Below are 16,581 nucleotides of genomic sequence, written 5' to 3'. Positions count from 1 at the left end.
TATCTATCCAATGACAATGGATTTTACAAAAGGGTTGTCTCCCAAGCTCACTTGAATGTTTTATGTGATCATAACCATGGTTCACTTGTAAAAATCTTTCAAGCCAATCCTTTTAGCCAAAAAAATATAATTTTACCATTAACTTCTGAAGAAGATAAAAAATATTTTAAAAAAAGTTTAAAAAATTATGCTTACAACTTCTACTTAATGAAGCCGTCAAACAGACTAGCTTCTGAAGTCACATATTTACCTCTACATAGCAAAGACCTTGTGGGTCAGAAGTACCAATTAGAACAAGATCACATGGCACTTCATCATTCTCGCGAAGCCATACAATATTACCAACACGAATGTCTTGGGCTTGAACCTACAAGAGAGTAGACCAACCCAAGGAACAAAGAGTAAGTGTAAGAAACCTTGGGAAAAAGTTATAGAATGAAACTCATTTAAGAAATAAAATTTTAAAATGAGTTGAATAATGTCCCAACAAATAAGCATAAACATTGTATTAAATCATTTTTATTCACAAGGTGTCTAAAAATATTGGGTCTATTTGGTTGTGCTTTCAATGTTTTTTTTTTTAATTTATTTCAAGAAAACACAGGAAACTTGTTTGGCAAACTGTTTTCAGGAAAAGATTTCAAAAACAACCCACATTTTCAGAAACTATAAAAGGTTGTTTTCAGATATTCAAACATTATTTTTGTACAAAAATGAAACTATGGCCATTTTGGAACTTCTCATTGTTTTGGTTTATGAAAACGAAGAAAACAAAATTTGAGGAATAAAAGAAGTTTTTGTGAATCCTCTTTCTTTTGTAAAGTTTTTGGCTGAGCTCAATTTTGGTGTTTGAGCTTTTTTCGTTGTATCTGTACATAGGTGCAATTTTCTTGCCTTTTTTTATTAATACAGAGACATACATTTTACTTATCAAAAAATAAAACTAATTACAACTAAACAACAGACCCAAAAAAATAGTTGAATTATATTTTCCCTACAGGTTTTCTGATGCCCTGCTTGACAACCCAAACTTCTTTCTCATTTGCTTTCTTGTCCGAGAGATATCTATTATAGTCATCCCATCCCTCTTTAGTTGCTGACACTGCAAATATTAAAATGAGTGGACCCCATGTACTTGCAGGATTTACTGGAGTAATCAGTGGCCATAGTTGAAGGCAAGCAATCAACAAAAAATACTGATTCATGAACCGGCTAGAAACAAGAGAAAAAAAAAAAATTTGTTAGGATAATGAAGGGGGAAAATAAGAAAAATAAATAATATAAAAGCCATACTAGGCAGATATGTAAATAAATAAATACATAACTGAATTTATCTTAAAATACATAAATCCAAAAAGTTTACAAAGGATCGAACTTTGACAAAATAACAAGTAGGAGATTGATGCAGCCCAAACAGTCCCTTGCCTTTTAAAAAAATTGATGTTGGATATTATCTGTTTTTCTGAGGATTCAACTATAGGGTATTTATGTTATTTTACAATTGCAAGATTTTAGGGGGAACTGGTGACTTCAGTTGTATTTCTAGAATTACAGCAGAAATAATATATTAAATTATGTTTAGGATTTTCTAGTAAGTTTAGTTGTTCTGTAATTAAGTGTTGAAGTAATTGCAGTCCATTAGTATTTTTTAGTGTTTGTTGGTTGTGTTGTTTTGGGAATAAGTAGCATTTTATTTATCTAGTTATCAACCTACCTACATACTTTATACCTTCCTTCCTCAAGCAAGGAGGCTTACATCATTACATGTTAGGCGGTCAGAAATTTTCAATCAAGCTTTTTAAGGGAAGTGGCTACGGAGGTTTATGTGTGAAAAGTCTTGATGGTAGAGGAGGATGGTAGCTTCAAATTATGGGTGTGGTTGAGGTAATTCAGCTTCTATAGAGGGGTCTATTTCTTATGGCACTAGCCTATAGAAAGGGATTTGGTAGGGGTGGGATAAGTTTGAAGTTCTGGTCTCGTGCAAAGAGGAGACGTTAGATGTTTTCCCTTCTGTTTTTCCAGTGGCAATGGATGCTTCAATGGTTGATTATTTGCATGGAAAGGGCAATCAATTTTTTGAGACATTTTCTGATGTAAAGGAGAGAGAGATTGGGACATGGCAGAGCTGATGGGAATAATCCATTGAGAGGCTATCAGATATCAACTATTGGGGCAACGAGGGGCTCACTGAAATAGAGTAACTGCATTGATTCAGGGAGCTAGAGTGTTGAAGAGAAGGAAGGAGTTGTCGCTTTTGATCCTTTTATGCATTATATGGATCATTTGGGAGCAGAACTATGGACTTTTGATGGTATAGAGGTTCCTTTGTATAGGCTCAAAATACTTTCATTAGCTTTTAATATAACAAATTTTGGATTTTGCATAACTTTTTTTGTCCACGTAGAGGTTTATAATCCCCTTGGAATGAAATTGCTAACCCAAAAATGACAAGAGGTACATTTTTGCTGACACTGTCCGCCTAGTATCAAAGGATATTGGCTTTCAACATGTGGAAATATGGATTTGGCAACTCCCAAGTGAGGTAAGTTCCATATATTCTAAGAACTACTCACATCTGACCTAGTAGACACAAAAATGAAAACACGAAACTAGGGACTAACCTATTGGTTTCCATTATAATATATCGATTGTAAAAAAATGATATTGATAAAATTGAACCAAGTTCAAATAATTTCCATGAAGAATGCCAGAATCTTTTTACACTGTCTAAGGCTGTATATTGAAATCAAATAAAGTTCTCAAATCTTAAATAAAAAATCAGTGTGGTTAGCTTGAAGGGACCACAAACATTGAAAAAAGTATCAAAAATTTATGGGTTTACTCAACTGTATACAATAGCAGTAGTAAGAAACACACACACACACACACACATATCTGAAATTTTGGATTATCAATTCAAGAATTACCTGAACTGTTCCCATAAATTCTTTGGAAGAAAGTTCAATAAGGTATATTTTCTGTTTGATATACGGTTGTCGCTGTACAGATCTTGTGATAGCTCATCATCGTTGATATAAACGTAACGCTTCATCGTCAACTTAAAAGCATGTATTATTGTCTATCATGATCACTCCAAGTTTAATTTTGTGGTTGACAACATTTAGAAACCCTGCAATGACAAGAAGTTCAGAGAGTTTCATATCTCAATATAAGAAAACTAAAAACACAATCTTTTGGCATGCATGTCACATATTTCAGCCAAAAACATATGGCCATACACAAGCAAGACAAAGACCCAAAAGAAACAAGCCTGTTATTAGAAGGGTAATGCCAATGGAAATTTGTTTCTATTGAATAATGCATTCAATGAAGAGAAAATATAAACTGCTTAGAAGGGAAGACTTGATCTCCATTGCAAGATTGACTCTCCCACACCAGCATCCAGCAGAATTGTAACATACATTCCAATGCACAAAAAGTACTATACACAACATCCCTAAGGGCATACATAACAGCAATAGAAGGTAAACTATTTAGTATTTACAAAGAACAAAAGATCCTCTTTAAAGGAAAGAGAGCAACAAGCAAGATGAGATCGGCAAATTGACTACCTCAAGTCTTGCAAAACACCAGTATGATTTGGCAACAAAAAAAATTCAACAATAGTATATACTTCTTTTGTCCCATAACACATGAATCATAATATAACCCTTCATATTTATCCAAAAAAAAACAGTTCAAAAGCATACATATAGACTTCCTTTTAGTTTGACTTGTTTCCAACAGACTTTATAGTAAAAGTTTAAACTAAATACTTCAAAATGCAGAAGCTGTTTACAAGAGATCTACTTGTGCCACCCATTCATGCAATTAAAACCAGTAAAAGTCATGCTATATCAATCAAACTAGGCTTGAACTTAACTTAGGTTTTTCAATCCAGCCTTTAGCATTGGGACTTAGACAAAGAAACCTGACTTATCCAAAATCGAAGCAGTTTTTTTTTTTTTGCAATTTCCCTGTAATTATTCCTTCCAAAACCCAAAACTCTTTTCAGATTATACTCCATTATCAAGAAAGACACTTTCAAAATAAACAAAATTACATTACCCAAATCAAAATTGAATCGGACTTGGCCATTGTTTTACATATTCATCATATCATATCATATAGTACGACGAACGGCCGACCTAGGTTGGAGGCAGTAGGGAGGCCCCCGCAGGTGATTGCACCAGTACATCGGGGTGCGGATGTGGGGGATGTGGTGGTTCAGGAAGGTTCTGAAGGGGGGTGGTTTCGGAAGCTGGATAGAGCGGTAGTGGGGAGGGTGGGGGTTCTGGGGGACAAAGGTTTGGATTTGTTGGTGGTCGCTAATTGGGTGTATCGATGGTGGAACTCGTCGGGGGAAGTGGAGATTTATGGTATTGGAGGGCAATTTTACCTCTTTGTTTTCCGATCTAGGCGTGAGGCTGAGAGTGCGATGCGTCGGCGGTGGACGTTAGCTGGGCGTGATCTGGTTCTTAGCTGGTGGACGCCGGATTCGCTGTGTGCGGATGGCGGGGCACCAGTTTCGGCATCAAATAGCTGGGTACAGATTTTGGGGCTTCCAATCCACCTTCGAAGTCCTGAGTCGATTCGCGAGATTGGCAACAGATGTGGTGGTTTTGTGGCGATTGATGAATCTGTGGAGATGCTGGGGTGTGTTCGGTTGAAGGTTCGTCGGAAACTGGGCCCGTGGTGGTTGCTGCGCCGGAGTTCGGTGGTTCCACGGTTACGGATCGGCCGGTTTTGGAAGGCGTGAATCACGGGCGGAAGGCGTGGCAAGGATTTCGGAAGACAGCTCAGTTGCAGAGATATGGGGAGCGGAGGGGATCACGTTTGAATTCTCACAGATTTGGGAATTTTAGGGCTGTGGATCAAGGGAGGCCTGGGCCCCGGGTTTTGAGAAATTTAGGGCTGGGGGTCTTTGGAGGCAGCTGCAGGCCCGACAGGGGACGGGTCATAAGGAGTTGGGCTGTCTGGACCGGCAGACATTCAGTCAGGCCCAATCTGAGGCCTTTGCCGAGGGTGAGGTACTTGGGCCTCATGATATGATCAATGGGTTTGGCTTGGGTCAGTCTCATGTGGCTCATGTTTTTGACCCTGGTTTGGGTCAGTCTTTTATGGATCATGTTTTTGACCCTGGTTTGAGACCATCTTCTAAGCCACCACCAGGGCAACTTACGGGTCAAGCAGAGGACCCACCAGTGGCACGGGTTTTTGAACTCCTTCGTCGGAGTGTGGGTTCGCCTTCTTCAGAGGGGTCCTCGCTGGCGAGGAAGGACTGACAGCAGTCGTCGATATGTTCCCTCTGTTGGCGACTGAGCCTTCGCAATGTCAACCCGAGTTCAATTCGGAAGAGGTCTGTAAGATGCTGGTTCTGAGGTCTGAAGGTTGTGAACAGGAAGGTGACGATTTGGGCTGTAATGCCAACCTTAGTACGGGGTTCGAAGGTGATTTACAAGGCGATTCCGGGTTTGCTTCCGTTGAGAGTTTGCCCTTGGTTCTTCACCCTTTAGAGCTGGAGGTGGTGGATTCAGCGACTGATCCGAGTCAGGCGTCTGCTACCGAAATTTTTGCAGGGGATGCAATTCCTAATCTGAGTCAAATGTCTGCTCGTGTGTTGTCCCAGATTCAAGAGATTAGCTCTTTGCTTGGGGTTTCATTTGTTGGTCATGAGGCTGAAGCAATGAGGTTGTTTTCTGCCATTGAGGCATCTTAGAGGGGGAGTGATCCGGGGGGGAAACAGTTGCAGGTGGTTGGGCATCAGAGAAAGGGTGCTCGAGAGTTGCGGAATTTGCAGTGTACTATCAATTATGATAGAAGGCCACCAAAGGTTGGTAGGGTTGTCAGGAAGGAGCGGGTTAACCAGTCATTGTTGCCATGCGGTTGAAAATTTTGACTTGGAATGTGCGTGGCCTTAATGATAGAGGGGAAAAGGTGACAGTCAGGGCGATCTTGAGAAAGGCGAAAGCGGATGTTGTATGTTTTCAGGAGACCAAATTGGATTACATAGATCGGACTGTGGTTATAGAGGTGTAGGGAGGGAGGGCAATATATAGATTGGTCATACTTGCCGTCTGTTGGGGTGGCTGGGGGGATTTTAGTGTGTTGGGATCGTAGAGCGGTTGAAAAAGAGGAGGAGGAGGTGGGTAGTTTTTCTCTATCATGTTTGCTTCGCTATATTGGGAATGATTTCCGTTAGGTGTTTACGGGAGTTTATGGGCCGGTAAGGATGGCAGAGCGGCCTTTATTTTTGGACGAAATACAGAATATTGCTTTTCGGTGGTTAGCGCCATGGTGTGTAGGGGGGATTTTAATATGGTGCGTTATCTGGATGAAAAGTTGGGTTTGTGCCCAGTAGTGGGTGCTATGTGGGATTTTTCTTCGTTGATTGATGATTTGGAGTTGATTGATTTCCCAATGCAGGGAGGTAGCTTCACTTGGTCAGGTGGCGGGGTATTTTCGCGTATTGATCGATTTTTTATCTCAGGAGACTGGAAGGAGCACTTTTCCTGAGTGGTTCAACTAAGATTGGAGCGTCCTATCTCGGATCATTGGCCGGTGCTGTTGGATAGTGGTGGGATTCGGAGTGGACCGGTGCCATTTAGATTTGAAAATATGTGGGCACTATCTGCCAGTTTTGTGGATATAGTTCGGTTGTGGTGGGAAGGCTATGATGTCATGGGAGATCCTAGTTACAGATTGGCTCAAAAATTAAAACTTCTAAAGGCCGACTTGCGAAGATGGAATAAGGTGGTGTTTGGCCAGTTAGATACTCAAAAGGCTAATCTTTTGGTTGTCTTGCAAGAGTTGGATGCAAAGTGACGGGTAGCTTGACTGCTGAGGAGTTGGCGGTCCGTGAGGAGGTGAGACAGGAGTTCGGTAAGGTGGCTCATATGGAGGAGGTTAGTTACCGCCAGCGTTCGCGATGTTTGTGGTTGAAAGATGGGGATCGGAATACAAAATATTTTCACCATATAGCAAATGCTCATTGTCGGGTAAATCAAGTTGGGAAGTTGTAGGTTAATGGGGTGTTGTTATCATCAGAGGAGGTGGTGAGAGAGGGCATAGTGGGCTTTTACCGGCATTTGTTTCCGGGGAAGGATGAGACTTTGAGGCCGAGTTTGGATGGTGTTCAGTTTGATGCTCTTTCGGAGGCGGACAGGCAGATGCTAGAGCGGCCTTTTTCCGAGAAGGAGGTTTTCGGGGCTCTTCAGAAAATGTCCAGGCACAAGGCGCCAGGTCCGGATGGTTTTACTATGCTTTTACTATGCTTTTCTTCCACCGGTGTTGGGAAGTGGTTAAGACTAATGTCTTAGCCCTATTTGCTCAGTTTTATCAGTCCGGGCAGTTTGAAATGAGTCTTAATGCAACTTTTGTAGCGTTAATTCGTAAGAAGGGTAGGGCGGAGGATATAAAAGATTTCCGACCCATTAGCCTGTTGGGGAGTGTGTACAAGCTACTGGCGAAAGTTTTGGCAAACAGGTTGCGTGGTGTCTTGGAGGGGCTGGTGTCTGAGTCCCAGAATGCCTTTGTGGGGGGGCGTCAAATTTTGGATGCTGTGTTGGTGGCAAATGAGTGTGTTGATTCGCGAATTCGGCAGGGGGGTGTTGGTCTTATTTGTAAGTTAGATATTGAGAAGGCATACGCTAATGTGAACTGGGGGTTTTTGATGTATATGTTGGAACGAATGGGGTTTGGGAAACGGTGGAGGCAGTGGATTCAGTATTGTATGTCAACGGTTAGGATGTCTGTCCTAGTGAATGGGATGTTAGCAGGATTTTTTCAGACTCATAGGGGTTTACGGCAGGGTGACCCTTTGTCTCCTTTAATGTTTATTTTAATTATGGAGGCTTTGGAGCGCTTGTTATCTTCTGCCGTTCGAAGGGGTCTTTTGACGGGTTTTGAGGTGGGTATGGAGCGGACTACTAGTTTAGTGGTGTCTCACTTGTTTTTATGCGGATGATGCTCTTATTTTTTGTGGCGCGGAGGAGAGGCAGGTTGGTTATTTAAGGTTTGTTCTTCTTTGTTTTGAGGCGGTCTCGAGACTTCGGGTGAATTTAGGGAAGTCAGAGTTGATTCCGGTTGGGTCCGTGCCACGTATTTTCATTTTGGCTGCAATTTTGGGTTGTAAGATAGGGGCCTTACCCACAACTTATTTGGGGTTACCTTTGGGGGCTTCTTTCAAGGCTCCAAGGGTGTGGGATGAGGTGGTGGATAGGGTGCAGCGTCGTTTGGCAGGGTGGAAGTGGCAATATCTTTCGAAAATGGGACGTGTTACTTTGATCAAGAGTGTCCTTTCGAGTATCCCGACTTGTTTCATGTCAGTACATGTTATTCCTGTGTCTGTTGCTCGGAGGTTGGAAAAGTTGCAGAGGGATTTCTTATGGAGAGGAGGGTCAGAATCCTTTCATTATCATCTTGTCGCCTGGGATCAGATTTGTTCTCCTAAGGCGATAGGGGGTTTGGGGATCCGGAGTTTGATTTCATTTAATTTGGCTCTTTTGGGGAAGTGGTTATGGCGGTTTGGGGTAGCAAGGGGGCGGTTGTGGAGGAAGGTGATCGGGGCTAAATATGGTTTGGGTTGAGGGGATTGGTGTACAAAGGAGGTTACCTATTCGCATGGTCGTAGTTTATGGAAAGGAATTTGGTTGGGACGGGAGGAGTTTTGGAAGAATGTGAGTTTTTTGGTTGGGGTGGGGACCCGAGTTCGGTTTTGGAGGGATAGGTGGTGTGCGGAGCTGTCATTGGCAGTGATGTTCCCGCTGCTTTTTCGGATTGCCACTGATCGGGAGGCAACAGTGGATTCTTATGCCCAAATGCAAGGCCAGGTGGTTGTGTGGAACATAGTTCTACGTCGTCAAGTGCAGGATTGGGAGATGGGGCAAGTGTTGGGTTTGTTGGGTTTTTTGTATGGGCTTCGGTTCAGGGGGGTTGGTGAAGATTTTATGAGATGGAATTGTCCAAAGTCTAAAGGGGTTTTTCTGTATCTTCTTTTTACCATAGGCTTACGGGGAGGGTTGGGGTGCCTTTCCCTTTGAAGAGTGTTTGGGTGGTGGGTTGTCCGTCTAAAGTTGCTTTCTTTGTGTGGACAGCTGCATTAGGCCGTATTCTGACGATTGATAATTTGAGTCGCCGTGGGCATATTTTGGTCAACTGGTGTTGCATGTGTTGTGGAGCTGCGGAGTCAGTGGATCATTTGCTTATTTGCTGTCCGGTTGCTTCACGCATTTGGATGTCTATAGTCGCTCTCTTCGGTTTAGATTGGGTTCAGCCAGGGACTGTCAGGGCTGTGCTACAAAGCTGGGTTGGGGGGAGGGTTGGGAAGAGAAGGCGGAAGGCTTGGAACTTGGCTGGCCATTGTCTTATGTGGCTAATGTGGTTGGAATGTAATCGGCGGGTATTTTTGGAGGAGTTGCGTTCGGCGGTTTGGTTGGAGAGGCATTTGCTCCTTGTGGTGCATAGTTGGTTAACGCTGACTGTGGACCCGGCTGTTTTGTCTTTTGTTGAATTTGTAGAGGATTTGTCTTCATAGTTCTTTTGCTTGATTTTATTCATGTTTTGTGTAGTTCCGGTTTTTAGGTTGCTTTTGTTTTGTTAGTTCGTTCTTGTATTCTTTGCATCGCCTTGATGCCATTTAATAAAGTTGTTTTATTTATCAAAAAAAAAAATTAAAGCATTAAAGTCAGACATTTAAGCTCAATTACAAAACAAGAAAAAAAAACAATCAAGACCTATAAGTTCCAAATATTATTACTGGATCAAACAGGGTCTGACTAGAATTTGCCATTTCTTTCAAATATCAATAGACCATCTAATCAAACCATCAAAACCCATTATATGAATCACCAAATCCGTGAAAATTCGTCAACGTTTCATCGGTTTTACGATTGAAATATCTTCGATTTTTTTTTCTAAAAAAGATAAAAATCGTATTCCTATATTTTGCTTTGACGAAGAAATGATCGTAAAAGTTTGAAGATGGGTCGGGGATTGTACCTTTCTCTCCTTTTGTCGCAGCTTCCTCTCTCTCTCCGATGCTCGAAAGATGTTTGAGTTACTACAACAGGCAGAACACGCCGTTGGATTCTGACACTGTTGCTGAGAGTTGACGGTGAAATTGGGAGTCGGTCCATATTCGCATCCGACGCAACTTGCTAGGGTTGGGCTGCTTTAGTGCGGATCCAATCCAACCCGATGACTTCCACGTAACTGTACTTATAGAAGTGTTCTGATCGTTAGTTGATTATAGGGTTGAGTAAGGAATTAATTCGTAATTCGATCCGGTTTAGTATAATTTAATAGATTTGGATTAATTTTTTGAATTTATAGTTCGGTTTCGGATTAAAAAAATTAAAAATTCGTAGTCTACGGATCGATTTCAGATTCCGGACCATATACAAATAGCCTATATTTATATTGTATACCATCCCGCATAGTATTTTCTCTTATTCCATATAAAACCTAGACTCAAATCCAAATCTAAACCTGCATAGTATCTTCTTTTATTGCTTTGTTTGTTTTTTTGGTTTTAATTTATAATGATCTAAATTCTTATAGTGGAACCAGTTTTCTTATGGTTGTTTAAATTCTAGAACAGTATGTCGCTATTATAAAAAGACATGTTGCTATTGTGGAACTAATATAATGTTATATTTATGTTTTTATGAAATTAAAATGTTCTTTTATTTTTTTTAATTATTCAGGCCTTATTTGGGAACAGACTATTTTAGTAAGTTTTTGACTTTTTGGCTAAAATATGAAGAAAAAAAACTAGTATGTTTGGAACGTTTTTTTATTTTTTTACGAAAAGATATGCAAAAAGTTGAAAGAAAATGGGATCTTTATCCTTTTGGTATAGGTTACAGGCTTTTTGATTTTTTTTAGTAACTTTTTGTCTATTAAGCTAAAATACTAGCATGCCAAACGAGGCCTTAATTATGTGAATCCGCAGTCCTAAACTGATCCAATCTGTATTTAAATGGATTGGTTCGAATGGTTCCATGATTTAAACGGATTGGATTAGTTCCAATTTTTTAAGAACCGTAGATAATGAATTGGTCCTAGTTTTACTCTAATCCGGACTATACTCACCCCTAGTTGATTATAATATAAATACCTTGGTTATTTTAGATAGTAGGTTAAAAAAAATTATTTATTTTTTTAAAGAAAAATATTCAAAAGAAATTAAAAACTAAAAAACTGCTTTAATCTCTTTGTCAAAAGAGGCCATAAACGAGTTGTGTTGTACTTAGAGAGATTTGGGAATCATGTTGTGCCTTCAAGGCACAGTAGGCTGATATGCTCTCTTGTGGAGCGTCGTCTTGAGCCTTTTTCAATAATTTGAACCGTTTATATTGTAGAATTCGTCGAGTAGATCACCCATGTAAAAAACCAAGTTGATTAAATATCTACAACCCTATAACAAAAGCATTTTTGTTTTTATAAAAATTAACGGTTAACATAATTTTCATAAATTTTTAAAAATAATTGGGACCTAGTCATGAGGTTACAAATATCCGATTAACTTGATTTTTTACATGGATAATATTATTGACGAACCCTACAATATGAACAGTACAGATTATCAAAAAACACTCGGGACAACTTCTCACAAAAGGACACAACAGGCTATTGTGCCTTGAAGACATAGCCGCACCCCCAAATCCGTACTTAGAGGTGTGCCAAGTGGGATTGGTATGTTTTTGATTTTTTAGAAGAGAGAATTAGATTAACCATCCACGAGGTCTATTAAAATTATGTTTGGTTGTATTAAAATATTATGGGATTGTTAGTCCATCTAGACCACCAATCCTCTTAAGTGTGGGATTAGCGTACCCATTGAAAAACTAGGACTATTAATCTGAAGATTGAAGATGAAAGACCATTTTGCCCTCTTTTCACGAAAAATAACGGTCACTTTTTATACAATGAGGACTTTTATGTAATTTCATAGATTTAACACCACAATATTGGTACACAAACAAATATTTTTATATCTTACATCTCCAATCTAATACCATCACATAACTAATTTACTTGCTCAATTCCACCGTACTAATATCTTATCCAATTTAATCCTCTATACAAACATGGCCTAATAGTAAAATTATAATTTAAATTGTGAATAACAGATTGGTAAATAATCAAATCGTAGTATTGACAATTTCAATTTGTTAGTTAAGTAGAAAATAATCTTAAGCAATTATCAAGTATTTACATTATATAATATTAATTTGTATGATATTTTTCATATATTAACACTTATTAATTTTACATAATATTCTTCATATATGTCACTCGTTTGTTTCACATATTGAATATCTCTCACACTGGTTTATATTTTGATATTTAATTAGGGTAAAAAAAAATACATGTATTAACTATTGTGGAATGAGACAATTTCGAAGGCGAATTATAAATTTCAAACCGCAAATCAAACTAATTTGCAGTTAATAGGTAGATCGGTACAAATTAAGTTATTTTAACAGATTAAACGGTATTTTGCACAACTCTAAATATGTTTTTCCCTTATCTAATGTATTGTTTTTAGCAAAAGACTATATTTACTTAAATGCTTATAAATTTAGTTTTATTTTTAATTAAATTTTGTTGGTAAGGACAAATTTGTTACTATTAAAACTTTGGATAAATTATGCTAAACTCTCTTGGTAATTAGGATAATTTTAACTTGTGAAAATTAGGCTAATTAAAATTATAAAATATGTATTAAATTTTTAATTATATTAACATATAGTTTTACCGATAGCCACCATTATCAAGATTCTTCTTTAAATATTATTGATTGTCTTCGTTAAAACAAGGGTAAATTACAAATACATATCTGAAGTTTACTTAAAATATAAATTATTTTCTGTAGTTTGACAAATTATAAATACACGTTAAAAAAATTTATTTAACAGAATTAACTAAAAAAAAGAAATTCTTAATTTCTCTCCTACACAATAATAAAATTACCTTAATTATTAATTGAAACATATTTATAAAATTATTAAAAATTGTTAATTGACTTGATGATTTATTAATAAAATGGGCGATTTATTATGAAATTAGAAACCTTAGGGGGTGGAATATAATTTCTTGAACTACAGGGGGCGATTTGTATTTTAATCAAATCTCAGGGGTGTATTTGTAATTTACCCTTAAAACTAAATATGTCAACATAATTAAAATTTGGAAAATTTACCTATAAATCCTATCTTGAGTAATGATGATTCATTTAGTCCCATTGATTTTGAAAATGTAGATTTAATACATTATTTGAAAATTGGATTTACGGTTATACCCTTATTTCTATTATGTTTTTTTTTTTCTTTTTTTTTCTTTTGTGCTAGAAAGGTAAGGTACACAATTTATGGGAATTAAATTTAGAATTAATTTTTATATGAGAATCTTTTTTATTTGGAAAATATTTAAAAATGAGTACAAAAATAACTAGAAATATGGGATCTTTCAAATATGCCAAAAGGGTGTGAAATTCTTCAAACATTTCAAAAGGAGTACAAAAACTCCTTAGTAAACTTTGGGCAAATGTATAATTTTAAACTGTAACACTCTAATGTAACACTTCAAAAAAAAAATCCTTATTATACTTTTCTCAAACGAAACAATCCAATATAACACTCAGAAAAACTCCTTAGTATAACACTCCAATGTAACATATAAAAAATTCATTACTATTCCCAAACGTAACATTCTAATGTAACACTCCAAAAAAAGGATGTGAGATTCTTCAAACCATTTCAAAAAAAGTATAAAAATTCGTTAGTAAGTTTTGGATAAACGTATAATTTTTAAACTGTGAGTGTTACGTTTGGAAAAAAATACACTAAGGAAGGAAAAGTACATTAAGGAATTTTTTTAGAGTTTTATGTTGTTACGTTTGGGAAAAGTATGCTAAGAAATTTTTTTGAAGTGTTACGTTGTTATGTTTAGGGAGTTTTTTTTTTAGTGTTACGTCGTTACGTTTGGGAAAAGTACATTAATAAATTTCTTTGAGTGTTGCGTTGTTATGTTGGGAGAGTTTTTTTGGAGCGTTACGTTGTTACGTTTGGGAAAAATACTCTAATAAGTTTTTTTTGAGTGTTACGTTATTAGAGTGTTACATTAGTATGTTACGTTTTTGTTCGTAATGTGGGATTTGTTCCGTGAGGAGGGAAAATCCAAAACCTCTATAGTACAGATTGACCAAATGTTCAATTTTACATTTGGAGAAACTAACTTTTATCCTTGAAAAATTAAACCCAAACATGTATGTAACTATCCTTTTGTGTAATTTCCATTTTAATAGGACATTTGGATTCATAAGGGGGGAAAAAAAAAAGATTAAACAATTCACAAGATCACATTTTGGGATTTATTAATGCTTCACCCTTAAAATTTCAGGACACATTTTGTTGGTGAAAATACCAGAAAAATTATATTTTATTGATAAAAAATTGCAAAGAAAATGAGATACAAATAGATCAGGCTAAGGCACGGATATCTCGTTTTCTTTAAGGAGATCAAGCCCATTGCGGTAGGAAGAACCTAAATACCGATGCAGCAGTCACAAAACTATGACTTGTCCCCTCCAAGATACAATAGCCTTGTCATATGGTTTGAGCCAACTCTGCACAAGATGGTGAACCCAAAGCTCCACCACGAAAAACACCTTTCTTTGCTAGTAATCTATCTTGTATAGAAAATAGTTGGTGTGTTGGTCTAGAAAAGAGTAAATGAGAGGAACTATTTATAGGCCACTAGGACTTTACAAAATACACCAAAAAATAATAATGACCATGAACCTAGAGAAAATGGAGAGTGTATCCAAATGTTAACTCATCACCAAATTCATGAATTCTAATTAATCTCCATTCATGAACAAGACAAAAGGTCACCAAAGCAATGAATCTCTATTCATGAACAAGACGAGATTCATGAACAAGACAAAAAAAAAATCATGAATAAAATATATAAATAATAAATAAAAGATATTAAAATAGTCCAACAATCCTCCACTCATTTTAATATCAACAAGGACAAGAGAGATTACTAAACAAAGATAGACTAGTATGCATCATGAAGGTGTGCTCTGCATTGACCCTTCATTAGTGAAACAACAACCTCTACTCTAGAGTCAGTAGTGGTATCAGACTTGAACTATGACTGTTTAGGGAAAATGAAGTATTGCTACTCACACATAATAGTCTAGGTGTTGACATGAGCTTTAATAGCCAGCACATTACGACCTTGTGCTAATCCCAATTTTCATGAGCATATTTGAGAATAAGCCTTATTCTCATAGAAAGCGGCCCCCACTTTCATGCTCACATAGGTGAAATCTGTCAAGGATGTTCCTGTAATTGACACACCCTACTCAACAAGAGCTACAGAATTTCATTAAGAGTATAAAAACTCAACCCTCCAACATTACAGGACAAATGCACTTACATCATAGGGATAAATAACAAAATATTAAGGAGTGCATTTTTTACAACCACCATATGATTCGTTCTTCCCATTGAACCTAGTTACAGGATCTCTAGTCCCTAGGTTGGGTATCCTTATACATGATTTATGATTTTATAGGATTCAAACCCATCCCTTTCGATGTATTCCAGATCCTATCTCTCGCCAAGGCCTTGGTTAACGAATCCGCAAGATTATAACAAGATCTTACATAATTCACAGTTATGATGCCATTACTTAAATAGGGTCTCACATTACTGTGTTTCCGTCGAATAGGTCTGGATTTACCATTATAAAAATGGTTGTTCACTCTACCAATAACAGCAGTGCTATTACAACGAATTAACACAGGAAGAATTGGTTTTTCCCAAAAAGGGATTTCATGTAACAAATCTCTCAAACAATTCGCTTCCTCACATGCTGAAGCTAACGATATAAGTATAGCTTCCATAGTATAATTTGCAATTATAGTCTGTTTTTTAAACTTCCAAAACATAGCACCACCACCCAAGGTAAAAATAAAACCCGAGGTAGAGAGTGAATCACCTGACAAAGTGTTCCAATCGGCATCACTATATCCCTCAAGTACCGTAGGATACTAGTTATAAAACAAACCATAATTTTTAGTACCAGACAAATATCTCATAATTCTTTCCATGGCTAGCCAATGATCTCGACTTGGCTTGCTAGTAAACCTGCTAAGTACTACAACAACATATGCAATGTCAGGTGTAATACAGTCAGTAGCATATCTCAAACTACCAATCATGCTAGCATATTCCTTTTGATTAATCACTTCTTTTTCATTTGTTACCACAGATAAATGTATGTTTGCATTAAATGGAATAGCAACATGTTTACAGTCTAGAAAGTTATGTTTCTTTAAAATTTTCTCAACATAATGCGATTGATCAAGAAAAATGTCATCATTAGTCTTAGTAATTTTAATTCCCAAAATAAAATTGGCTTCACCAAGATCTTTCATATCAAAGTAGCTATTAAGCATATTTTCAGTCTCATTTATAATATGCAAATTAGAGCCAAAGATAAGTAGATCATCCACATATATGCTAATAATCACATGTGCATTCTCACAAGTTTTATAATGTA

General features: G+C 37.3%; 1 protein-coding gene across 4 annotated transcripts in view; it reads right to left on the bottom strand.

Moving 5' to 3' along the window:
• The window catches only part of LOC114262232 (phospholipid-transporting ATPase 2), a 33,380-nt gene extending 28,450 nt beyond the window's left edge, over positions 1 to 4,930 (bottom strand). For 2 of the 4 annotated variants that reach the window (XM_082883673.1, XM_082883675.1), the window contains exons 1-4: positions 4,400 to 4,930; positions 2,928 to 3,130; positions 999 to 1,212; positions 251 to 367 (exon numbers count right to left, since the gene is read on the bottom strand). In XM_082883673.1, coding sequence (XP_082739799.1) covers positions 251 to 367; positions 999 to 1,212; positions 2,928 to 3,052 — 456 coding nt within the window. In that variant the 5' untranslated portion in view covers positions 3,053 to 3,130; positions 4,400 to 4,930. Of the gene's footprint in view, positions 1 to 250; positions 368 to 998; positions 1,213 to 2,927; positions 3,131 to 4,068 lie in introns of all 4 variants that reach the window. The other 2 variants (XM_082883674.1, XM_082883676.1) reach the window with 1 other exon arrangement.
• Between the last annotated feature and the right edge of the window lie 11,651 nt (positions 4,931 to 16,581).

The sequence above is a fragment of the Camellia sinensis genome, chromosome 8 (genome assembly GCF_055761805.1).
Source record: "Camellia sinensis isolate YWXY chromosome 8, ASM5576180v1, whole genome shotgun sequence".
Taxonomy (NCBI): Eukaryota; Viridiplantae; Streptophyta; class Magnoliopsida; order Ericales; family Theaceae; genus Camellia; species Camellia sinensis.
The sequence above is the reverse complement of the archived record's forward strand: the minus strand, read 5'-3'. Positions and strand labels throughout refer to the sequence as shown.